The 26,395-nt window shown below is 47.0% G+C and overlaps 1 protein-coding gene across 1 annotated transcript in view; it reads left to right on the top strand.

Moving 5' to 3' along the window:
* AGGF1 (angiogenic factor with G-patch and FHA domains 1) overlaps positions 1–26,042 on the top strand; it is a 94,369-nt gene extending 68,327 nt beyond the window's left edge. The window contains exons 7-14 of the mRNA XM_075325546.1: positions 11,420–11,531; positions 11,606–11,657; positions 12,392–12,493; positions 12,660–12,825; positions 14,900–14,982; positions 22,200–22,327; positions 22,449–22,548; positions 25,774–26,042. Coding sequence (XP_075181661.1) covers positions 11,420–11,531; positions 11,606–11,657; positions 12,392–12,493; positions 12,660–12,825; positions 14,900–14,982; positions 22,200–22,327; positions 22,449–22,548; positions 25,774–25,986 — 956 coding nt within the window. The 3' untranslated portion in view covers positions 25,987–26,042. The remainder of the gene's footprint in view (positions 1–11,419; positions 11,532–11,605; positions 11,658–12,391; positions 12,494–12,659; positions 12,826–14,899; positions 14,983–22,199; positions 22,328–22,448; positions 22,549–25,773) is intronic.
* Positions 26,043–26,395: the final 353 nt, after the last annotated feature.

Genomic DNA, 26,395 nt, shown 5'->3' on the forward strand with positions numbered 1-26,395 from the left:
GAGGCTGCTGCTGGGGGAATGGGAGAGAGGGGCCAATGCTAGAGACAGAGGACAAGGGTTGAGGGATAGAGCAATGACCATATCGATGGTGGGAGTGTAAGGACTCAGAATAAGAGGGGGGCAGCATTGGGAGCTCATTATGGAGAAGGGGCAGCATGTGTGGGCTCAGTATGGAGTGGAACAATGTAGGGGGAGTCAATAGCAAGAGTGGGGTAGTGTGTGTGTGTGTGTGTGTGGGTCTCAGCATAAACGTTAGTGTGGTGGTCTTAGTATGATGAGTGGGGCAGCATGGAGGTGTCATTATGGAAAAGAGGAAGGCAGCATTAGGAGCTCATGGAGAGGGGCAGCATGCACGGGACACTGTGAGGAGGGGGCAGCATGCACGGGACACTGTGAGGAGGGGGCAGCATGCATGGGACATTGTGAGGAGGGGGCAGCATGCATGGGACACTGTCAGGAGGGGGCAGCATGCATGGGACACTGTCAGGAGGGGGCAGCATGCATGGGACACTGTCAGGAGGGGGCAGCATGCATGGGACACTGTGAGGAGGGGGCAGCATGCATGGGACACTGTGAGGAGGGGGCAGCATGCATGGGACACTGTGAGGAGGGGGCAGCATGCATGGGACACTGTGAGGAGGGGGCAGCATGCATGGGACACTGTGAGGAGGGGGCAGCATGCATGGGACACTGTGAGGAGGGGGCAGCATGCACGGGACACTGTGAGGAGGGGGCAGCATGCACGGGACACTGTGAGGAGGGGGCAGCATGCATGGGACACTGTGAGGAGGGGGCAGCATGCATGGGACATTGTGAGGAGGGAGCAGCATGCATGGGGCACTGTGATGAGGGGGCAGCATGCATGGCACACTGTGAGGAGGGGGCAGCATGCATGGCACACTGTGAGGAGGGGGCAGCATGCATGGGACACTGTGAGGAGGGGGCAGCATGCATGGGACACTGTGGAGGGGGCAGCATGCATGGGACACTGTGAGGAGGGGGCAGCATGCATGGGACACTGTGAGGAGGGGGCAGCATGCATGGGACACTGTGAGGAGGGGGCAGCATGCATGGGACACTGTGAGGAGGGGGCAGCATGCATGGGACACTGTGAGGAGGGGGCAGCATGCATGGGACACTGTGAGGAGGGGGCAGCATGCATGGGACACTGTGAGGAGGGGGCAGCATGCATGGGACACTGTGAGGAGGGGGCAGCATGCATGGGACACTGTGAGGAGGGGGCAGCATGCATGGGACACTGTGAGGAGGGGGCAGCATGCATGGGACATTGTGAGGAGGGGGCAGCATGCATGGGACATTGTGAGGAGGGGGCAGCATGCATGGGACATTGTGAGGAGGGGGCAGCATGCATGGGACACTGTGAGGAGGGGGCAGCATGCATGGGACACTGTGAGGAGGGGGCAGCATGCATGGGACATTGTGAGGAGGGAGCAGCATGCATGGGGCACTGTGAGGAGGGGGCAGCATGCATGGCACACTGTGAGGAGGGGGCAGCATGCATGGCACACTGTGAGGAGGGGGCAGCATGCATGGGACACTGTGAGGAGGGGGCAGCATGCATGGGACACTGTGGAGGGGGCAGCATGCATGGGACACTGTGAGGAGGGGGCAGCATGCATGGGACACTGTGAGGAGGGGGCAGCATGCATGGGACACTGTGAGGAGGGGGCAGCATGCATGGGACACTGTGAGGAGGGGGCAGCATGCATGGGACACTGTGAGGAGGGGGCAGCATGCATGGGACACTGTGAGGAGGGGGCAGCATGCATGGGACACTGTGAGGAGGGGGCAGCATGCATGGGACACTGTGAGGAGGGGGCAGCATGCATGGGACACTGTGAGGAGGGGGCAGCATGCATGGGACACTGTGAGGAGGGGGCAGCATGCATGGGACACTGTGAGGAGGGGGCAGCATGCATGGGACACTGTGAGGAGGGGGCAGCATGCATGGGACATTGTGAGGAGGGGGCAGCATGCATGGGACATTGTGAGGAGGGGGCAGCATGCATGGGACACTGTGAGGAGGGGCCAGCATGCATGGGACACTGTGAGGAGGGGCAGCATGCATGGGACACTGTGAGGAGGGGGCAGCATGCATGGGACACTGTGAGGAGGGGGCAGCATGCATGGGACACTGTGAGGAGGGGGCAGCATGCATGGGACACTGTGAGGAGGGGGCAGCATGCATGGGACACTGTGAGGAGGGGGCAGCATGCATGGGACATTGTGAGGAGGGGGCAGCATGCATGGGACATTGTGAGGAGGGGGCAGCATGCATGGGACACTGTGAGGAGGGGGCAGCATGCATGGGACACTGTGAGGAGGGGGCAGCATGCATGGAACACTGAGGAGGCGGCAGCATGCATGGGACATTGTGAGGAGGGGGCAGCATGCATGGGACACTGTGAGGAGGGGGCAGCATGATGTGAGGACAATGTGCAGATCATATTTCATAATTGAGGAAGGTGTTGGTGGGTATAATTTATAAGGGAGGGCAGTGTGTAGTTTATTAGGGGCAGTGTGACAGTCACAGTATATAAGTGGGGACGATGTGGTGGAAATATTTTATACCCATGCTATGTTTTGATGTGCCCGTGGTGATCCCCATTGGGGGGGGGGTTAGTGCCCTTCGTTTCTCATTGATACTTTTTGATACTGCCTTAAACAGATGTCGTGTGCGAAAACTCAGTTTTACGTTGTCAATAAGGGGCGCGACCACTTAAAGTGCCTAGGGCAGCATGAAGGCAAAATACAGCCCTGCCGATACTCATGCGAGTTATACGCTCGTGTGAGGGCACCCTCAGGCTGATTATCTACATACCGTTCCTCTGATTGCCCTCACTTTGTTGAAGGACCTGTGGTGAGGTCATACCCATGTGACCAGAAGGGACGGGGCCTCAGCCAACAAAGCTGGATACCAGGTATGAACTCACACAGGTCCTTCAACAAAGTGATTAATTTGTATAATACCATAGAGAACAGCGAGAGGAGGAAAAACAGGCAGGGGGGTGGAAATCCATATGAATACCCACCCAGAGATTATCTGCTCCTTTGCAACTGCCAATCAAGTAGCTGATGATTTTTTTAAAGTTCACTTTATTGGATTTGAAACCCTAAACATCCGAGCTGACCACTACAGGTATGTAGAGAATCAGCCTGATAGTGCCAGTATAGCACTGGCTTTAGGTTATATGCGAAAATCCTGACGATTGGTTCCCTTTAAAATGTCGCTGGAGTCCACGCATGCGTGTACCGTGATCTCAGGCGCCATTTTATTGTGGAGAAGTGTATGAGAGGCATCGGCGCGTGCGGAGATTTTTATTTATTTATTTCTTCCCATCTGCGCGCGCAACGCCGAGACTCATACTCTTCTCCACAGTGTCTTTAACAAAATGGAGATCATGGTACACACGTGCGTGGACTCTGGCGCCATTTTAATGAAGACATAATTACAGTGGTGATGCGCACCCACCGCCAACAGCAGTAGTGGCAGCACGGTGCGGTATTTAAATAAAGAGAAGTGGGCAAGCCATAGAGGACGTAGGAGGAGTAATATACGACGAGGACCTGACCACAAAGACCCGTCTCTGCTGCACCCGTCAATCACAGGGCAGGGCTTTTCTGCAACTTTGATTAAAGATATTATGTGCGACCAAGCATCCGATCTTTCACCAAAAGGTATGCCTTGATACAGCATCCGAGTGCCAGTATAGCACTGCCTATACTTTATATAGCAAAATCCTGCTGGTTGGTCCTCTTTAACTTAATGTGACATATACTACTGTTTTTTGTTTTTTGTCTTTTTGTGACCAGGTGATGTGTGCTTTTTTTTATTTTATTCAGTGTCTGACATCAGTGAAAGCCTCTGAAATGTTTGTAGTCTTTGAAAAACCTGCTATAATGAATGGCAGATTGGCACCAGTTGGCATGTGCCATTCATTTGTCTCCTAAACAATATTCACTTGCGTGGATTAAAAGTCTAACCAGACCAGCTGGGAACCATAAATCATCCATTTAACTCCACTAATGTATGGCCAGGGGAAACTCGCAACGCTCGCTATATTTAATGGCGGCCAATCCTGTCTCTTCCTAGCGGATAATGTTGGAGGTGTAGTGGGAGAAGGAGGTTGAATTTCAATCTGACAGTGGCTTATTCCCTCCTCATCATACCAAACACATGCATGCTTTGCTGAAAAGAATGTGCATGTGTCTGAGACGGGCCTTACAGAGACAGCTGCTGCCTGTACGAGTACATGGTCAATGTTCAGCTAAAATGTTAGTGATGGCTATAAGTGGTTCTCTAGTAAATTTATACATGCATTTGCTTTTCTTGGCCATTTATTGCTCTGGGAAGGCTCAACTTTCAATAAATTAGGTTACAAAGGCCAAGATTTATGTCTATACTGAGTACTGTTAATTTTTCCCAAGGCGTCATTAGAGATGAGAACATCTTCTTCCTGTAACACGGCCCATGACCGAGAAAGCCCGTGTGACAGGGGAGAGCCTGCCGGGAGGACTAAGAGGCCTAAGCTGAGCAGGGACTGTGTAGACAGCGCCTCCTCTTCAGAAGACAGTGAGCCCGAGGAGGGGGAGGTCACTGACTCTGAGAAGACGGCCAGCGAGGAGGACGAGTCCAGCGCAAGCAGCGTCTCCTCCCATAACTCCGACCTAGAAGGTGCATTTACAGCTATAACCTGAAGTTAGTCATTTAGTTTGTGGCTTGTCAGTGATCGGTAAGGGGCATATTTATCAACGGTGTCCTAAGAATGGTTTAATAAAATGCAAGGAAGCTTAAAGGGGTACTCCCATCTCCAAGATCCTATCCCAATATGTAGTAGTAGTAGTAGTGGTAGTGGTAGTGGTAGTGGTGGTAGTAGTACCTGCTGCAGTAGTAGTAGTCCCAGTCCCAAATACCGTCAATCAGATATGTAGTATAGTTCTCCTGATTCACTATGTCTCGTACCTCATGTTCAGGGCTTTATAGGACCTTTGGTATCCATGGTTACAACCACGAGCAATTAACTGACTTTATGTGTTGCCGTAATCATGGATACCTAAGGTCCTGCAGTACCCTGAACATGACGTAAGAGACATGGTGAATCAGGAGAACTATACTACATTTATAATTGGAGGTATTTGCTGCTATTATTATTATTATTACACCTACTACATATTGGGATAGGATCCTGGAGATGGGAATACCCCTTTAAATTTATCAGAACGGTACAACCCACACCCATTCTAATCCACAGGCCTTAAAGGGGCTGTCTGCTGGTCTAACCACACAAGTCTGCAGTCCCTCTATGTGTCACTCTGTAACTGCAGACATGTGTTTCCTCACCTCACACATGCTGTGAGGATTCTCCGGTGTCAGAGCGAGGCAAGGTGATCACATGGCCGCGATTATATGATATGTATACTCCCAGCCAGAATCCGACTAGATGGATGTGGCCTCGCTGAATACATTTACATTGAGCAAGGCCTTCATGTCTATTTGGGTTCTGCCCGGCAGTATACATATCGCATACACGTGACCACCATTCTTGGAGAATCCTCACAGCGCGTGTGATGTGAGGATCCACAAGTCTGCAGTCACAGACTGACACATAGAGGGACTGCAGACTTGTGGATTTAGACCGGACAACCCTTTTACTGTGGAGATGGTCGCATTGCAGCCATAGCAGCTTTCACTCTTCTGGAAAAGCTTCATGATTTTGGAGGTTTCTGTGGGAATTGTTCATTATAAAGGTGTTTTGAAGAGGTTGAGGTCAGGGATTTGTGTGGCCGGTCAACCTTTTTTTCTTTTATTAAAGAAAACCTTTCACCTCCAGAAATGCTATTTACTCACTGATCTAGATGTAATCTGCAAGTAAATGACGTATAAATCGTGTCTGCAGGCTTATTGTAACAGCGGCTATCCAGAGAATAACAAGTTATATTCTCCCTGCAGCCGCTCTCTTTCAGCCATCCTGGCGGGCGGGCAAGGAGACGATAGTGATTATGGCTGTAATCACTCTCTGGCACATTCTGTCACATATTAGTAAGGCAGACAGCACGGCGAGAGGCTGGATATAATATACTGGAGGCAATGGGCCTGAATGCAATGATTAAGATTTGTGTCATGCTTGATCATTTACGCCCTGATTTATATAGTCACTTGCCTCTGCCAATTTCATTACAATTTTCAGTCAATTAGGACAGAAATCCATTTCACACCAATGTACCTTTCTTGCTCTGGCGCACATCAGCTGATCGATGCCCCAATTCATTAGGAGACTCTTAAGGGGGCTTTACATGCTACGATATTGCTAGCGAGTGTACCCGCCCCCGTCGTTTGTGTGTCATGGGCAAATCGCTACCCGTGGCGCACAATATCGTTAGTCCCCGTCATACGGACTTACCTTCCTAGCGACGTCGCTGTGGCCAGCGAACCACCTCATTTCTAAGGGGGCGGTTCGTGCGGCGTCAGTGACGTCACACGGCAGCCGTCCAATAGAAGCAGAGGGGCGGAGAGCAGCCGAAAGAAAGTGAAGCCCACCTCGTTGCTGGAGGACGCAGGTAAGGTGTTGTTCGTCTTTCCCGGGGTGTCACACGTAGCAATGTTTGCTGTCTCAGGAACGACCAACAACCTGCGTCCACAACGACCAATGAGATTTTGAAAATGAACGACGTGTCAACGATCAACGATAAGGTGAGTATTTTTGATCGTTAACACTCGCTCGGAGCTGTTACACGCAATGACGTCACTAACGACACCGGATATGCGTCACGAATTCCGTGACCCCGACGACATATCGTTAAATATGTCGTTGTGTGTAACTGGGCCTTTACTCCAGCGCATTGGTCACCCAAGCTGGAGTACATGACTCCTGCCCTGATGAATTCCATCACCTCGTGGCTGTATAACTCATATGCCTGTATTGCATCGTTCTAATTTTTCACAATGCCATCACTGTTTAATTTTGCTCCTTTTGATGTATGCAACTTTAGAAACAAGGTTAAAGGGAACCTATCAGGTCCCTTATGCATTTTACCTACAAGCACGGTGATGTCTGGCCTAGTAACCCCTTCCTACCCCTCCATGTGTTGTAATGTTATGCAATATGAATGTATAAATTTTTTTTATAACTTGCGTGTTCCCTATGTAAATGATCAGAGGCTCTAGTCCCCTGGGCGTCGCATCGCCCTGTGGGCATTTGCATGTTTTCTGTGGTATCGCGTCCCTGTGGGCGTGATACCTTGGATTTACATGAGCGACGTCACAGTCGGCTCTTTGAGATCCTGCGCGTGTGCGCTTACCATTCCCACAGCCTTGTTATCCGGGTGCTTGCTTGTCAGCTTCAGACATGCTCTGAGCATGGTTAGAAGCCTCCTGCAGCTCCGACCTTGTGCAGAGCGCGTCTGAAGACAAGAAGCAAGCACCCGGATAACAAAGCTGTGGGAATGGTAAGCGAGCATGCGCGGGATCTCAAGGAGCTGACAGTGACATCGCTCATGTAAAACCATGGTATCACGCCCACAGGCGTGTGATACCACAGAAAACATGTAGACGCCCACGGGGCGATGTGACTCCCAGGGGACTAGACCCTCTGGTTATTTACATAAGGAAGTACTAAAACTTATTTTATACATTCATATTGCAACACAGGGATGGGTAGGAAGGGGTTACTAGGCCACACATCTCCCTGCTTGTAGGTTAGAACGCATATGGGACTTGACAGGTTCCCTTTAAGGCTAGTTTCACACTTGCGTTGAACGTTGCATTGCGTTGTGTGACAGATGCAACGGATGCGTTGCATATAGTGGTACAGTGGATGCAACGGATCGTACAAAACAACGGAATCTGGTTTGGTTTTTTTTGGGGTTTTTTTTTACAGTTTTACCGGCGGCAGACTATTGTGAACGATCAGCTGAGCGCTCTCACATGCCGGCGGCCGGGCGCTCAGCTGATCGTTCGGCCACCGAGAGACAAATCAAAGTTTATGTGGGTTTTTTTTGTTTTTTTTTTTTTTTTTAAAAAAAAAAAAAAGATCATGCGCAGTGAAAAAATAAAGGATTCCGCCGCTCAAAAAAACGCTACATGCTGTGTTCCCTCCGCCTGACGGTCACTGACAAAAAACAACTGATGTGCCGCCGGGTGGTTGCAACACGAGACCATCCGTTGCAATCCATCCTTAATAGAAGCCTATGAGGAATAAACGGCTTCCTGCAACGGTTACCGTAATTCATCAAGGCGGCGGATTGCAACGGATGCCGCACAACGCAAGTGTGAAACTAGCCTAACAAAAATGCAGTGACTCTTGTATGTTGCTCATCAGTTTTCTCATATTTATTCCACATTTCATTTGATAAATGTGCCCTTTTCTAACTGGCTCGAGACTTTTTTTTTTTTTTTTTTTTTAAAAGTCACATTTTAGGCTGTAAATGTTTGGTGCGATGGTTCACATGTTGTATCTATTTAATAATTATCCACCTACAGGTTATTGTTGTTTTGGAATTTGGGCTCTGATTTCTGCCTGACGGCTGATTTTTTTTTTTTTTTTTTTTTTTGCCTCTCCATAAAAACTAAATTTTGTATGTGGAGGATTTGCTGAATGTTTTACATGCTGATAAGATCTGCAGCAGAACAGCACAATACGTGTGGATGAGATTTCACAAATCTCGCTCATGTGCTGCGGACACTTTCTCTGCAGAAAAACAAGCGTTCTTTAGAGTTAAGGCCCAGTCACACGCAATGACTTACCAGCGATCCCGAAAACCGATGCGACCTGATAAGGATCGCAGGTAAGTCGCTGGGAGGTCGCAGGTGAGATGTCACACAGCCAGATCTTACCAGCGATGCAGGAATGATACAGGTCGCAGTAGCGACCTGTATACCGATCTCAGCAGTCACTGTGACCCTCTCACACAGTGTCCAACACAGCGATGTGTCCTGCCCAGCAGGACATCGCCTTTGAAGAAAATGGCCTGGACCATTCTGCAACGACTAGCGATCTCACAGCAGGGGCCTGATCGCTGGTAGGTGTCACACATAACAAGATCGCTAACGGGATCGCTACTGCGTCAGGGAAACCGTGACTCAGCTGGGATCTCGCTAGCGATCTCGTTATGTGTGACGGTACCTTTACAGATCTCCGGGTGCTCGTTCTGATGAAATTTATTGTGAAAACCCACAATAGTTCCTTATCACATCAGTTTGGTAGCAGTGAATTCACAGAAATCGCTCCCCTTCTCCCGAGAGCCGTAACTTTTTTATTTTTATGTCAATCTTGCCATATGAGGGCTTATTTTTTGTGGAACGAGCTGTACTTTTAAATGAAACCATAAGTTTTACCATATAGTGTACTGGAAAACAGCAAAAAAAATTCCAAGTGCAAAAAAATGCAATTGCATGATTGTTTTTGGGATAGTTTATTCACAGTGTTCACTATGTGGTAAAACTAATGTGTCGGTGTGATGCCTCAGGTCTGTACAAGTTTGTAGACCCCAAACATGTATAGGTTTGCTTCTATCTAAGGGGTTAAAAAAAGAAATCTGAATTTTATCCAAATAAAGGAGCACTATTTACGTCATTTTCCGTGATCCGTAGCGTTCTCGTTTTTCGGGATCTTTTGGCTCAGTGACTGCTTATTTTTTGCGTCTCGGGCTGACATTTTTAACGGTACCATTTTTGCGCAGATGATACGTTTTGATCGCCTGTTGTCGCATTTTGCGCAAAATTCGCAGCGACCAAAAAACATAATTTTGGCGTTTGGAATTTTTCTGCCGCTACACCGCTTACTGAGCAGATTAATTGATTTTTATATTACGATCGGGCATTTCTGAACCTGGTGATACCAAATATGTGTATATATATTTATTTATTTATTTTTTTAACCCTTTAATTTTCAATGGGGCGAATGGGGGGTGATTTGAACTTTTAGGTGATTTATTTATTTATTTTAATTATTTTACTAGTCCCCCTAGGAGACTATAACGATCAGCAGTCTGATTGCTCTTCCATTTCTCCAGATCACAGCTACAGAGCTGAGATCTGCAGAAAAGCGGCTCTCTGACACATGGCAGTCTGCCGGGTGTAAGAGGAAGTCACTCAGGATAGTTACAGGAGTCATCACATGACCCTGTGCTACCATGGCAACGATTGGATCCACGTGATCACATCATGTGACTTCCGATGGAGTCGGATAAGTGAATGCTTTGTGCGGCCCGTTATATCGCACTGTGACATTTTCACAGCGTGCTGTAAGGGGTCAACAGACACGAGTGGGTAGCGAATCCACTCGTGCTTGATAGCCGCACGTGTCAACTGGTCAAATCAGCTCACATGCGCAGCAATCACTGCCTGCGGCGGGGACTAACCTCACACAATCCATGACGTACCCAGTACATTATGTGTTGTGAAGAGGTTAAGACAAATTTCAGCTTTCTGAAATCGGGGAAATTAAGAGGATCTCTGCACAATATGAAATGTCTGGTAATTTGATAGACACGAAGGCATATTGATCAAGCGAAGTGCACCAGAACTCTGGTTTAACATTCAGCGTTATGTTTAGACATCTTCATTGTTTTACCCAACGATGGACCATATAACAGGCACTGGGAGCAACAGTGGAGACTCTGCGCTGGACCTGGGGAGGGTGAGTAAAGTGCGGTTTATTTAAAACAAACTGGGGGACAGGTGACTAGATACAGACACCACAGAGATGGTGAGGACATACCTCAATCTAAATAGCTGTCAATGAATGATGGTGCAAGACAACACAGCAGAGCAGATACACAATAAACCGCAGCAAAAGTTAGTGTTGTGTGATCAAACACATAAAATGTCAAGCATTTGCTTTAAAAAGTAGGAGAAAAAAACCACTCATAGGGTCTGTACACACGGAGTCTTTTTACTGAATTTTCAACGCAGAACCTCTCAAGTTTTAGAGGAAGATTTGGAATTTCTGCTTCCTAAAACGCCAATGAGCGCATACTAATATTGCGTATGTTCTCTTGGATGGCGCCTACACCTAATGCATAATTTCAATGAAGCCTTCATCATTGGGTCTTTATATCCAAGCCCGATGGAGACCTACTGAGGCAATACGGCGTCTCCTTGACTTTTGTTCTACCCCAGAAAACTGGTAGATTTTTAACAGGCAATGTAATATAATCTAATAAATTTACCACTTTTATGGGTTTTCCACTTGTGAATCTTGAATTTCAAATTGGTCCCTGATTTTAGATCTAATGTCAGTGCCCTATCAGAGTGATGCCCTACAGCTATAACATGCATAAATGAAACTAAACACTATTAGTCAGCAAGTAAAAGGGTAAATGAGGGGGAAAATATATGTATCTATGGAGAATGAATGAATGTTCAGTTCTAACATGATGATTTTTGTGACTTGTGCAGATGCGGAGCGAATCTGGCCTCCATGTATTCGAGTGATAGTGGTAAGGTCACCGGTGCTACAGAAAGGATCCCTGTTTATTATAACAGCCGAGAAAAGTGCCACCATTGGCAGGTAGGGGCAATAATGGGGAAAATTTGACCATACAGCACTGCAGATGACTTCTTACTATGAGCATTTTCTTATAGGGAAAAGAACCTGGGTCATGACATTCGTATTGCAGAGGTTGGTGTGAGTAAGGTGAGCACGGATTATACACAGTCATAACGGCATGTTATTACCAAAGTATCTTCATTAACTTCTATTTTATTTTATAGTTTGTCTCAATAAGATGAGTAATTTTGTAAATCCTTTTCGTTACTTAGTTATAGTATGATTTATAGCCCAGAGCTGCATTCACAGTTCTGCAGTCTTCACTGCGGAAATCTCCCAATCTCCTGGCTGACATGTGCTGGAGATTTGCATCATTGAATAATATGTATACGTCCTTCTTCCTTTTCTCTATGTTGGCTGACTCCGTCATCATGTTTTTGCCACCTAATCTGAGAGCAGCATAATGTAGGGGCAGAGATCCTGATTTCAGTGATGTGTCACTTACTGGGCTGCTTAGTGTAGTTTTGATAAGATCACTGATTAATCAGCAGCAGATTATCATTACAGGACTACTTGGCGTGCTGCAGGTAGTCCAGCATATTCATGAGTTCTGTAAAACTGCTAGATCTGCAGCAGTGAAAACATTGATTTTATCACAATGACAGCAAACAGCTCAGTAAGCGACACATCACTGGAATCAGGGTCTCTGTCTCTTTATTATGTTATTATGCTCCTCTAAGATGGGGGAGCAGAAACCAGGTGACAGATTCCCTTTAGCCCCAATGTCTCAGGATCCAAATATAATGAATTCTTTGTTCATGGTGTGCTGCATAGAATAGGTGGAAATTATTTAATATCCTCGTATTTTCCCTATCTTTTAGTTTCATGCAGAAGTTTACTTTGACCATAATTTGCAGAGCTATGTACTTGTGGACCAAGGCAGCCAGAATGGCACAATTATTAATGGCCAACCAATCCTGCAGGTACGTACATTGTCTATTTCACAACCACAACTACTTTTGGCATAAGTAATAGAAAAACTGTTGTTCACTAAACAATGCAATGCTAAATCTCATATGCATAACTGCCCTTACACTTATTAGGATATGTTTTCTATGATGAGCGCTCTGTCTCTATTCTATAATTCAGCCTAAAATTGTCTGTGAGCCCGTTATGATCCATCACGGAGACGAGGTCAAGTTTGGAGAGACTGTGCTTTCATTTCACGTGCACCCTGGTAGCGAAACCTGTGACGGCTGTGAACCTGGACAAGTCCGAGCGCATCTGCGACTAAATCAGAAGGAGGAATACTCGGGTAAGGCTCGGCATTATTGTATTTGTGCCCATTGTCGGGGGCATACGCTCAGAAGGTATGTGCCCCACTGTGGCCACATTCTGCCATAGGAAACGCATTGTAAAAAATAAATACTCCATGATATAGGTTTCTTTGCAGTGCCCTACTGTGTATCAAAGCAAAGTCGGTTGCATTTTATAAACAGTAAAACAAATGGCACGCAGAAAGATACCTGCCTGAAGGGACATGCGCTTGGCTGCTGTCTGATGAACAGGATCCCATAAGGTGTATACAGTATACCTTGCAAAATGCATCCAACGTATACTCTAGTCTTATGTAAAGACAATGTGTTTACTTGGCCTAACTTGCACTTGGGTTATATTTTACTTGTATTTAGATATAGATATACAGTCATATGAAAAAGTTTGGGCACCCCTATTAATGTTAACCTTTTTTCTTTATAACAATTTGGGTTTTTGCAGCAGCTATTTCAGTTTCATATATCTAATAACTGATGGACTGAGTAATATTTCTGGATTGAAATGAGGTTTATTGTACTAAGAGAAAATGTGCAATCCGTATTTAAACAAAATTTGACCAGTGCAAAAGTATGGGCACCTCAACATAAAGGTGACATTAATATTTTGTAGATGCTCCTTTTGCACAAATAACAGCCTCTAGTCGCTTCCTGTAGCTTTTAATGAGTTCCTGGATGAAGGTATATTTGACCATTCCTGTTTACAAAACCATTCCAGTTCAGTTAAGTTTGATGGTCGCCGAGCATGGACAGCCGCTTCAAATCATCCCACAGATTTTCAATGATATTCAGGTCTGGGGACTGGGATGGCCATTCCAGAACATTGTAATTGTTCCTCTGCATGAATGCCTGAGTAGATTTGGAGCGGTGTTTTGGATCATTGTCTTGCTGAAATATCCATCCCCTGCGTAACTTCAACTTCGTCACTGATTCTTGCACATTATTGTCAAGAATCTGCTGATACTGAGTTGAATCCATGCGACCCTCAACTTTAACAAGATTCCCGGTTCCGGCATTGGCCCCACAGCCCCAAAGCATGATGGAACCTCCACCAAATTTTACTGTGGGTAGCAAGTGCTTTTCTTGGAATGCCATGTTTTTTTGCCTCCATGCAGAACGCCTTTTTGTATGACCAAACAACTCAATCTTTGTTTCATCAATCCACAGGACCTTCTTCCAAAATGTAACTGGCTTGTCCAAATGTGCTTTTGCATACCTCAGGCGACTCAGTTTGTGGCGTGCTTGCAGAAATGGCTTCTTTCGCATCACTCTCCCATACAGCTTCTTCTTGTGTAACGTGCGCTGTATTGTTGACCGATGCACATTGACACCATCTGCAGCAAGATGATGCTGCAGGTCTTTGGAGGTGGTCTGTGGATTGTCCTTGACTGTTCTCACCATTCTTCTTCTCTGCCTTTCTGATATTTTTCTTGGCCTGCCACTTCTGGGCTTAACAAGAACTGTACCTGTGTTCTTCCATTTCCTTACTATGTTCCTCACAGTGGAAACTGACAGTTTAAATCTCTGAGACAACTTTTTGTATCCTTCCCCTGAACAACTATGTTGAATAATCTTTGTTTTCAGATCATTTGAGAGTTGTTTTGAGGAGCCCATGATGCCACTCTTCATAGGAGATTCAAATAGGAGAACAACTTGCAAGTGGCCACCCTAAATACCTTTTCTCATGATTGGATACACCTGCCTATGAAGTTCAAAGCTCAATGAGGTTACAAAACCAATTTAGTGCTTTAGTAAGTTAGTATAAAGTAGTTAGGAGTGTTCAAATCAAGAAATTGATAAGGGTGCCCATTCTTTTGCATCGGTCAAATTTTGTTTAAATGCGGATTGCACATTGTTAGTACAATAAACCTCATTTCAATCTAGAAATATTACTCAGTCCATCAGTTATTAGATATATGAAACTGAAATAGTTGTTGCAAAAACCCAAATTGTTATAAAGAAAAAAGGTTAAACATTAATAGGGGTGCCCAAACTTTTTCATATGAATGTATCTTAGGAATAAAGGTGAAATGCTGATCACTGTTTATTTTTTGTCAGCTGGACCTATCTTAAGCAAAGAGGAAAAAGAAAAATTACGGAGAAAGGGACTTAAGCAAATCCGTGACAAATATGGTTTACAGGTAAGGGCATGGACATTTATAACTTGAAAAGAAAAATATACTGTAATTTTCCCCAAAGCAGTGACAGCTGGCTGTTCCCGACCCCATGAATAGGCTAAAACGTATACTGGAATCTTACAAATGAAACAGGTTATTGTGTTTTATTTGAAAGCTCCAGAATAATACAGTGCTCCACTAGCCATAACACACATAGAGGTGAATAAAAGTTTAGCTCTTAAATTAAGGATAGGAAGTACCGTAAAGAAAGTGATTTGAGTTAATTAAAATATAATGTTATTGGTGTATTAAACCACTACTGAAAAAGGGAGATAACAAAACTAATTAGCGGTTGAGACTAATATTGTGAATGACCACATGGTTATCTGTGCGCCTGGGTAAGGTAATCTGATTTTATGAGAATAGTAAACGCTTTCTCAGGCGCTTCCATGGGGGACACAGAAACCATGGGTGTACGCTGCTGCCACCAGGAGGCTGATACTAAGAATTACAACGTAAAGAAAGAAGTCCGCTCCTCGGCAGGCTATACCAAGCTACTGGCAATCAAGCAGTTTAGCTTAATGTCGCTTAGGGGGTAGACATGGGTCAGTTGTCACCAGACCGGTTTCTGACGCTGGTGTTTTTTATTTTTTCGAAACTTCACTTTCTTCATCGTTCCTTATGGGAGACCCAGACCATGGGTGTATAGCTTCTGCCTCCGGAGGACACACAAAGTACTACACTCAAACGTGTAGCTCCTCCCTCCTAGCATATACACCCCCTGGTAGCCAGTCCTAGCCAGTTTCAATGCTTTGTGTTCAGGAGGTCACACACACACATGCATTCTCTGATTTTTGATTTTTTTGATTTCAAAGATTTGGAAGAAAAGCGGGTCCAGTCTGGACTCCCGGCATGTCCCTTCTCACCCCACTGTGTCGGCGGTGCTGTTAAGGTTGATTTTACAAGGCTGGAGCCTTCACATGCCGCGCTCCTTCACCATCCTCTGAGGCTCTGGCTTGAAGTGGGAGCCATCACGGTTCTCACTGCTTTGCAGGAGACCGGTCTCCATCCGCAGCCCTTTCAGGACCCTGCAGGACGGAGCGATCGCTCCTCAGGGACCTGGCCCTGCGTCTCATAAGCTAAGTATTGAGACGTTATTCAGGGGTCCCTTGTACATTTATTGTGGGGAGTTGTGTTATTTCACCTTGTTGTGATTTCCGGCCGGTTCTCTGGTTTTTACCCGAGAACCGCGCCGATGGTGCCTGTTTGCCGGCCGCAGTGTTAAATCTAGGCCCCGGCTTCGCCTGAGGCCTAGTTTCGATTTCACTGCCCCTGCATGTCAGTCATGCAGAGGGACAGTGCGGCTCCGCCCAGCGGCTGTTCGGCACAGGGGAGAGACACTCCTCTCTGAGGAAAGATTCCTTCCCCTGTATATCTCCTTGGCCCTCCAAATCCCGCTCTTAGAGTAGGCCCCGCCCCCTCTCCTCGCTCCGGCGCCATTTTTTTCAGCGTCCTTATGCCATGTCTGCACAGCAATCGGCGCTGACTGCAGCATCTCTCTGGGGCTCCGGGCTGTGGGATCTGGAGGGAACAGAGACAATGTCAAAACAGTCTGGCAAGCCACAACCTCCGGTTGTGGGCCTGCTTAGATACCGCTTATATACCGCTTATATACCGCTTATATACTGCTTATATACTGCAATACTCTGCTGGGGGTCATTCTGGCTCAGAGCCCCCACTTCAGCAGCATGTCTCACACGAGAAGTAAGGCTGCAAGGCTCAATAGGCACTGCATTTAGGCTTGCCTGTACCGAGCACATAACCACATTGTGATTCCTGCTCTAACATGGTGGTGCCTCAGCCTGGAGTCTCATCCCCAGTGGTCCCTCCGGCTGCTCCGGCTCCGGTGGCTGAAACCCCGGCTTGGGTAGAATCCCTCTCTCCATGGGACAGCTGTCCCGGACTCTGCTGAGCATGCATTAGCCCCCTTCTCAGGGCGCCTCTGCTGCTACGGCTCGCTCAGCGAGGCCCACAGAGGATTCTTCTTCTGGTCTCAGACCCCGTCCTCCTCACAGGAGAAGCAGGGTCCCCTCTCCTTCCTCGTCCCGCGGCTCTGATTCAACGAGCTGACTCGCAGGACGAAGAGGATCCCGTTACTGGGGGCTCGGACGCTTTCCATGTCCACCATTGATCGGTCCGAGGGTGACGCAGATATTAGTGTTTCGTTTGCGTACATTAATTCTGTACTGGACCTCAATCCACCAGTATCAGAGGAGCAACCCTCTCTGGCAAAAAGGCACCAGTTTACCTTGCCTAAGAGAACAAGGAGTGTGTTCCTTAACCACTCCAGTTTTCAGGCCACTGTGACCAAGCCCAGGGTCTGCTCTGACAAACGCTTCCAAAAGCGTGGTTCTGATAGCCGTTTTCCCTTTCCACCAGAGGTGGTCAAGGAGTGAGCTCATTCACCAAAGGTGGACCCTCCGGTGTTTAGACTCTCAGCCTGGACCGTTGTATCAGTGGCTGATGGCACCTCACTTAAGGTTTTGCTGTCCGCCAGGTTGTCCTTCTGGCCAAATCTGTATGGAGGCGGCGGGGGCCTCGTTCTCCCCATCTTTTGCAGCAGTGCGGGCTTTCAAAGCCATCTCTGCTTCTCTAGAGGAGAGGCATTCCCTCACAGGGACTCTATGCCCGAAATGGTTGCCTTAACTTCCAGACTTCAGTCTTTTCATCCTATGCCATGTCTGCCATGCTGGAGACTCTCACCGCTCTGCGGTGGCCTCGGCTAATTCCCTCGTTATCCGCAGGCTCCTGTGGCTTCGAGAGTGGAAGGAAGATGCTTCTAAAGAAGTTCCTTGCTGGGCTCCCTTTGCTGGGACCAGACTATTCGGGAACAACTGGATGAAATTATTAAGGAAGCTCTTGGCGGGAAGAGTTCTTCCATGCCACAAACCTAAACCAGGAAACCTCTCAAGGGCAGGAATCAGTCGAGGTTTCGTTCCTTTCGTTCCTCCATCTGATCGTTCTCTAAGTCCTCGGCCTCGTCCACTAGCTCAGCCAAGGATCGTAAACCCAACTGGCGCACGAAGCCGCGTCCTCAGAAGACCGCAGGAGCTGCTGCCACTAAGTCAGCCTCCTCCTGGCTATCTGGCCACGCCAGCAACGTCCTTGGTCGGTGGCAGGCTCTCCCACCTTGGCGACGTGTGGTTTCAACACGTCTCCGATCAGTGGGTGCGGGATACCATCTCCCACGACTACAGGATAGAATTCTATCCAGCCCTCCAAACAGATTTTTTCTGTCAACTGCCCCCTGCTCCAAGGCCGCCGCCTTCTCACAGGCCGTGGCATCCTTGCAGGCCAATGGAGTAATTGTACCGGTTCCCGACTGGGAACGGTTCTGAGATTTCTACTTAAATCTATTCTTAGTCCCCGAAAAGGGGCGGTGCCTTCCGACCTGTATCTCAAGCTTCTCATCAAGCATGTTCAGGTGTGGCATTTTCGCATGGAGTCTCTGCGATCAATCAATGACCCAAGGAGATTTCCTAGCATCCATCGACATCAGAGATGCCTATCTGCATGTGCCAATCGCAGTTTCACACCAGCGTTGGCTACGTTTTGCAATCGGAGTGGTCCAATTCGTGGCTCTTCCCTTGGGGTTAGCCACGGCCCCTCGAGTATTCTCAAGGTCGAGGCAGCTGTGATTGCGGTCCTGCACCTCTAGGGGTTGGCAGTGATCCTTTTGTCCTGGACGGCCTTCTAGTCAGGGCTTCATCCAGTGCAGACTGTTAGCGGAGTGTCTCGCTCACTCTCGCCACTCTAGCCAATTCGGGTGGCTTGTCATTCTGTCCAAGTCCACTCTGACTTCGACCCAGAAGTTCTCGTACCCAGGGACGCAATTCGAGACTCTGTCGGCACTTGTGAAGCTGCCCTTAGTCAAACAGCAGTCCCTCCTCTGGCGGCCGACGTCGTTCCATCAGGCACCTGATACAGGTGCTGGATCAGATGGTGGCGTCAATGGAAGCGATTCCCTTGCCCAGTTCCATCTGCGTCCTCTGCAGCTGGACATTTTCCGCTGTTGGAACAAGCGGACTTCCTCCTTCCTCGGGGTGGTGGCTTCGCCACAGACCAGGGGCTCGTTTCAGTGGTGGCTTCGGCCCCTCTGTCTCAGGGACGCTCCTTCCTGGCCCCATCCCGGGTGATCCTCACCAGGATGCTAGTCTATCCGGCTGGGGAGCAGTATATCTCCACCATAGAGCGCAGGGCACTTGGACTCCGTCCGAATCAGCCCTCTGGATCAATGTGCTGGAAATCAGAGCTGTGTTTCTAGCTCTCCTAGCCTTTCACCATCTGTTGGCGGCCAGGCACATTCGAGTCCAGTCAGACAACGCGACAGCGTTTGCCTACATCAACCTCCAGGGCGGGACACTCAGCCGCCTGGCAATGTTGAAGGTTCAACGCATTCTTCAGTGGACGAAGGACTCCTAGTCCACCATATCTGCAGTCCACATCCCAGACGTGGTAAACTGGGAGGCAGATTATCTCAGCCGTCAAACCGTGGACAGCGGCGAGTGGGCTCTGCATCCGGCAGTGTTTCGTTCAATCTGCCGCAAGTAGGGCTCTCCGGACGTGGATCTTCGCTCCACGATCCTCAGGCTTTTGCAGCAGACGCACTGGTTCAAGATTGGTGCCAGCTTCGTCTGTCTTACGTGTTTCTCCCTCTAGCTCTTGCCCAGAGTCCTGCGCAAGATCAGAATAGAGGGCCGTCGGGTCATTCTCATTGCTCCAGACTGACCCAGGCGAGCTTGGTACCCTGACCTGCTCCATCTGTCCGTAGAGGTGCCATGGCATCTCCCGGACTGTCCAGACCTTCTCTCACGAGGTCCGTCTTTCCGCCAGAATCCTGCGGCTCTCAGGTTGACGGCGTGGCTTTTGAGTCCTCGATCTTGACGACTTCTGGTATCTCTCCTGAAGTCATCTCCACTATGACTCGGGCTCGGAAGTATCCTTTGGCCTTTTTTGCCCTGCCGACCCTCCTGTCCCTTCTACAGTCCGGTCTGCAGCTAGGGCTATCCCTCAATTCCCTCAAGGGACAGGTCTCGGCTCTGTCAGTGTTGTGCCAGCGGCGTATCGCCCGGTTGGCTCAGGTGCGCTCCTTCATGCAGGGCGCATCTCACATCATTCCGCCTTACCGGCGGCCTTTGGAGCCCTGGGACCTTAATCCGGTCCTCACGGCTTCCGGAAACCCCCCTTTGAGCCTCTTAGGGAGGTTTCTTTGTTTCGTCTTTCACAGAAAGTGGTCTTTCTAGTGGCCATAACTTCCCTTAAGAGAGTCTCTGTTTTGGCTGCACTCTCTTCGGAGTCACCCCTTTTTGGTTTTTCATCAAGACAAGGTGGTTCTCCGTCCGACTCCGGACTTCTTCCTAAGGTGGTTGCTGCTTCCACCTTTACCGGGACATTTCCCTGCCTTCCTTTTGTCCGGCTCCTGTTCATCGCTTTGAAAAGGCGTTGCATACTCTGGATCTGGTGCGGGCGCTCCGGATTTATGTGTCTCGCACCGCTGTTCTTAGGCGGTGCATCTCTCTTTTGTGCTGACCACTGGTCAGCGTAAGGGTCTCTCGGCATCTAAGCCGACCCTGGCTCGTTGGATTAGGTCGGCCATTTCCGATACCTACTAGTGTACTCAAGTGCCTCTCCCGCCGGGGATCAAGGCACACTTGACCAGAGCTGTCGGTGCCTCTTAGGCTTTCAGGCCCAGGCTACGGCTCAGCAGGTCTGTCAGACTGCCACTTGGATTAGTCTGCATACCTTTTCGAAGCACTGCCAAGTGCATGCTCATGCTTCGGCAGATGCGAGTTTGGGCAGACGCATCCTTCAGGCGGCTGTCGCCCATTTGTGAAGTTAGGTTTCGCCTACTTCTCAGTTTTCTATTTATTTCCCACCCATGGACTGCTTTGAGACGTCCCATGGTCTGGGTCTCCCATAAGGAACGATGAAGAAAAAGAGAATTTTGTTACTTACCGTAAATTCTTTTTCTTATAGTTCCGACATGGGAGACCCAGCACCCTCCCTGTTGCCTGTTGGCAGGTTTCTTGTTCCGTGTGGTTTCACCGGCTGTTGTTGTTGTAGACAGAGGTTCCGGTTGTTCCGGGTTTTGCTCTATCTCTACTTGTGGGTGGATGTCCTCCTTCAGCTTTTGCACTAAACTGGCTAGGACTGGCTACCAGGGGGTGTATATGCTAGGAGGGAGGAGCTACACGTTTGAGTGTAGTACTTTTGTGTGTCCTCCGGAGGCAGAAGCTATACACCCATGGTCTGGGTCTCCCATGTCGGAACTATAAGAAAAAGAATTTATGGTAAGTAACAAAATTCTCTTTTTTCTCATCTAGATGGGGAAATGGAGGGGAATGGGCCCCTCTGTAGTCCTGACACAGACTGAGAGCAGAGTCTGGCAGGCCAAATCCTCTCTCTTCTCGATGGCAGAACCCTTTTCTTCTTCAATCACAGTCGGTGTTCAGGTACCGGTGCAGACGGTCCGTGCCCTTATTTTCCTGCCTACCTCGTCCCCTAGAGTGTGGCGCATTGCATTGAGTGAAGACTGAGCTGAAGACCTGGACCATTAAATGGATTAAGCCTCCTCAGGACAAACAAGTAGTCTTTTTTCCCACATCCACTGCGTTTGTGCTAACTCACAGCCCACATTTCCTCTCATATCTTCTTAATGTCTTTTTTCTATTCTTTCCAGGGCTCCTCATGGTTCTGCCGACTCTCTGATCCTTATGTCCTGTGTCCTTCTGGCACCTCTGCTGAGGTCAGAACTCAACTTTAGTCCCCGGCTTTTGTTGCGGCCCTGCTAGGCCTGGCAGGCCACAGCACCTTTTCTCTCAGCCAGTCGCGCTCTTCCCGCTTTGTAGCATCCCCGCCCCTTCTTTTTCAGGCACAAATCTAGATAACGGAGCTTTTTTTATTCTTTAGGTTGTAATTCTTGGTATTCGCCTCCTGGTGGCTTCAGCTTTCACCCATAGTTTGTCCAAACATCCTCTTTTGTCAGTAGCATTTTAATATACAAATAAGAAGAAGCTTTAGGAAAAACACCGGTTCGGTTTTACGTCTTCAAAAAATCTGCGGGTACATCAGCGTCTAAAAGATGTGTGCACAAACCGTTAGGCTGTATTTATATGCTGGAATTAAAAACTATATCTAACAAACAGATGGCTGAATTATAGTATTTCTTTTTATCACTTTAGACAGCTGAATTTGAAGACCACAAAGTTTTAAAAAACTCAAAGTACAAAGACCGAGCCGGAAGACGCCGAAAGGTGGTGGGGAGTGAAGGCACATTCCAGAGAGATGACGCCCCAGCGTCCGTACATGTGTACGTTTATGAGGAGGGCAAGGGGATCCTAGCTCTTATAAAATTTTGAGGATGTTGGTGTGACTGAAATTTTCTAATATTTGTCTCTGAGCCCGTTTTAATAGTTGTTTTATTCACACAGAGAAATTAATGACAGCAACAAAGGAAGACAGATGTTGGAGAAAATGGGATGGAAAAAGGGTGAAGGGCTTGGCAAAACTGGAGACGGAATGAAAGACCCAGTAAGTTGTTTAGTGTTTTAAAATTGTGTGTTTTGACTTCATTAAAAGGTGAACCTGTCACCAGATTTGGGCCATATAAGCTGCGGCCATCACCAGTGAGCTCTTATATACAGCATTCTAACATAAGAGCCCAGGCCGCTGTGTAGAACGTAAAAAACACTTTATAATACTTACCTAAACGGTCGGTGTGGAGCGGATGGGTCAGATGGGCGTCTCCGTTCTCGTCTCCCGCCTCGTCTTTTGGCCATCTTTGTCCTCCGTCTTCTGAAGCTATTGTGGATGACGCGTCCTATGTCCTCCACACAAGCCGACACTGGGGTCATAGCAGGCCAGATCAAAGTATTGTAGTGCGCATGCGCGGAACCTCAATGCCGGCTATTGTGGATGATGTCGGGCGCGTCATCCACACTAGCTTCAGAAGAAGGAGGACAAAGGTGGCCGAAAGAGGAGGGTCGCTCCCGGAGAATGGAGACGTCCATCTGCTCCACACCGACTGTTTAGGTAATTATTATGAAGTGTTTTTTATGTTCTACACAGCGGCCTGGGCGCTTATATACAGTATGTTAGAATGCTGTATATAGGAGCCCACTGGCGGTGGCCACAGCCTTTAGGCCCCAAATATGGTGACAGGTTCCCTTTAAAGTGGTGGTCCGGTCTAAATCCACAAGTCTGCAGTCCCTCTGTATCATTCTATATTCTTGCAGACTTGTGGATCCTCACATCACATGCACATTGCGCTCTGGGGATTTGCCTCTGTCAGTCAGGAACGGCAGTTTCAAAGCCATGAGTATGTGATATCTACACACTTAGACAGAATCTGACTAGTGTGGTGCAACTTTGCTCAGTACACTTGTTTTGAGCGAGGTTGCAGCCCTCCATTCGCATTCTGGGCAGGAGAATGCATATTGCATACTTGCGCTCACATGACCGCCGTTCCCCGCTTTGACACCGGCAACTCCTCACGGTGCGTTGTGCATCTGATTTGAGGATCCACAAGTCTGCAGACACATAGAGGGACTGCAGAATTGCGGATTTAGACCGGACAACCACTTTCAATAAAGAACCAATTTAGAAAGGTTGTCCCATAAATGCTAGACTTCATAAGAGTAGAAAGGTATACAACGGCCATGACAACCCACCAGTGTTTATCTACTTTACTGCAGCATCTAAATGGTAAAGCAGTCAGCACTCAGAGCTGGGTCCAATCCTGGAGTTAGAGGCAGGAGCCAGCTGTACCACACAGCTGGCACCGGCCATGGGCTCCATATATCGTGTCCTAGGAAAGGGGTTGAATTGCTGCATGTCCTTTTTGGTGCGAATTCTGTATAAAAAAAAAAAAAAAAAAAAAATCTGTAGAAATTTACAGTACAATGATTTGGTTGGGGTTTTTAACGCCCTCTCCATATGTTGCCAATCTGCAGCATATCAGTTCTGGTGATGATTTTTCACAACTTTTCATTCATTGCAATATATTGGGTGAAATTTGTGGCAAATAACACAGGTCTGCAAAGGTCAAATTGTTTGAAAAGTAAGAGGTGATTTTTTTTTTTTTTTTTAAATATATATTTTTTTCGATCCCAGAACTCTGTATAAAAATGTTTTTACAATTCCATCACATTTTTTTTCATAAACACTGACCATATACTTTTTCTTGCACCATAGTTTGACTCCTTTGCTTGACGTTTGGTGGATGGTTTTAGTGTAATTTCATTCTTTTTTTCATAGCTCAAATTAAATTATTTATTTAGTCAGGGCCTTGGACCTTCCTAAACATTCTGCAGAACTGTTAGGCTCCAGACTAAAGAAAAAGAATCTGCTAGCTCCTGGTTCCTGCTTTTCATGGTACAAAAGCAGCGAAAAGGAATTTTCCATTCTTTTCTCAAGATAGTGCTCCACTGTATTGTAATCATGTTCCTGGCCTGATGTAATAATTTACCTGAGTACAATGTGAGCGAGTGGAAACTTTTCTTGATTCGTCAAAAAAAAAAAAAAAAGTCGGAGATCTGTGCCTACTGCACAATGGCAGCGAGTATGCTTCAAGGCCTGTAGGACATTCTGGGAACTTGAGGGAAAGCTGAGAGAGTTTGTACTTTATTCTCAAGAAACTTAACTTTCAGATCACCACATATTGACCATCCTTGATCCTCGTAGTTATCTCTCTGCTTCTTGGGCTGCAAGGATACATGAAGTATCCATTCTTTTTGTGTTAATGATACAGCCTGGATAGGACTTGGAGCCAATAAAGTTGGCCAACGAGAACATTTTTGCAACCTGGACTCAAGAACATAGCTGCAGAACGTTTAGTTGATCACATTAAAAAGTTCTCCTGCCACCTACCTAGATTACACTTGGACTGATGAAGCAGTTTGTGAAAGCTTTACCAAAAGAAGGAGAGACCTATGTACCAGGTTTGGGGGACTGTCCGAAGCTAAAGTAAAGGAAGGCATTTTTGTGGGTACAGATATTCGAAACCTCGTAATGGAAGAAGTGTTCCAAACAAAAATGAAAGCTGAAAAAAGGGCTTGGGATTCTTTTAAAGAAGTCATGAAGAAATGTCTAGGTAACAACAAAGATCCACAATTTTTAAGTCCATCATGGAGATCACGCTGAAACATTCCAAAGCCTTAAATTGTCTTATGAATTTTGAAGTTACATTTCTTACATTCCCATTTGGACGACTTTCCTGAAAACCTTGGTGCTGTTAAAGAGCAAGGAGAAAGATTTCATCAGGATATCAAAGAGATGGCGAGATGATACCAAGGTAGATGGAACGTGAACATGATGGGGGATGACTGCTGGATGCGTCACAGAGAAGATCCGCAGGCCTTTATCATAGAAAAGGGATCAAGAGAAGCTCTGAAAAGAAAAGGCGCAATCATTTCTAATAAAGTTGCAGAATGAGTGTTTGATACATTTTTATATATAATATTGTGTACATTTTTGGCTACAATAAATATTTTCTTGTTCATCTCGCTTGTACATATTGGTCATGTGCATTTTGTGCAAAATCCAGACGTGATGGTCAAAAATAGGTGTTTTTTTGTTTTTTTATTTTTTTAAAGCCGTATATAAGAAAACCATAGAAGTTCAAATCCAATGACTGACAATCTTCATAAATTATACATTTTTCATACCTTTGTAATCACGTGAACTGAACCCAAACTTTGATATCTACAACACCATGTGGACCCAGCTTAATATTTAATGCTTTTTTTTTATCACCAGATCCACCTCCAGCTCCATAAGAAGCAGGCGGGCCTGGGGGCTCACAACGCCTCTTCTATTGATGACGTTCAGAACACTTCTCGGAACCAGAAGAACCAGAAGAACTGGGAGAAAGCACGAGAGAGATATGCAGAAACTTTTCAAGACCCCAATAAGAAAGAGGCAAAGAAGACCACTTCTTGGGTCAAAACACAGCACAACGATATAAACTGACTGTATATAAATCTGACTTTGGGGATTTATTTTCTATATTAAAAAAAATAAATTTTGACATGGCTCCATATATACTTTGTATGTGAGGCCGGGTAACCCCCGTGTAAGGTTTTGTCAGTCTTAGTTGCAGTTCTAGGCAGATAAACTGGAGTTTCAAACAAATTGGGATTTTCTAGAAATTCCAGCCCTTTATACCGGAATGACTGATTTTTCATTTTTGTGGTTTATTTTTTTTCTCCCCCTAAGAGCCATAGCTTTCTTTTTAATTGTACTTGTTTCATTGTGGGACAAGTGATAGTTTAGAATGACACCGTTCATTTTGTTTTGTACTGGGGAAAAAAAAAAGTGCTGTGAAATTGGGAAAAAATGGCAATTCCACAATTTATTTTTTTTTTTATTTTTTTTGCAG

Source organism: Anomaloglossus baeobatrachus, chromosome 1 (genome assembly GCF_048569485.1).
Source record: "Anomaloglossus baeobatrachus isolate aAnoBae1 chromosome 1, aAnoBae1.hap1, whole genome shotgun sequence".
Lineage (NCBI taxonomy): Eukaryota > Metazoa > Chordata > Amphibia > Anura > Aromobatidae > Anomaloglossus > Anomaloglossus baeobatrachus.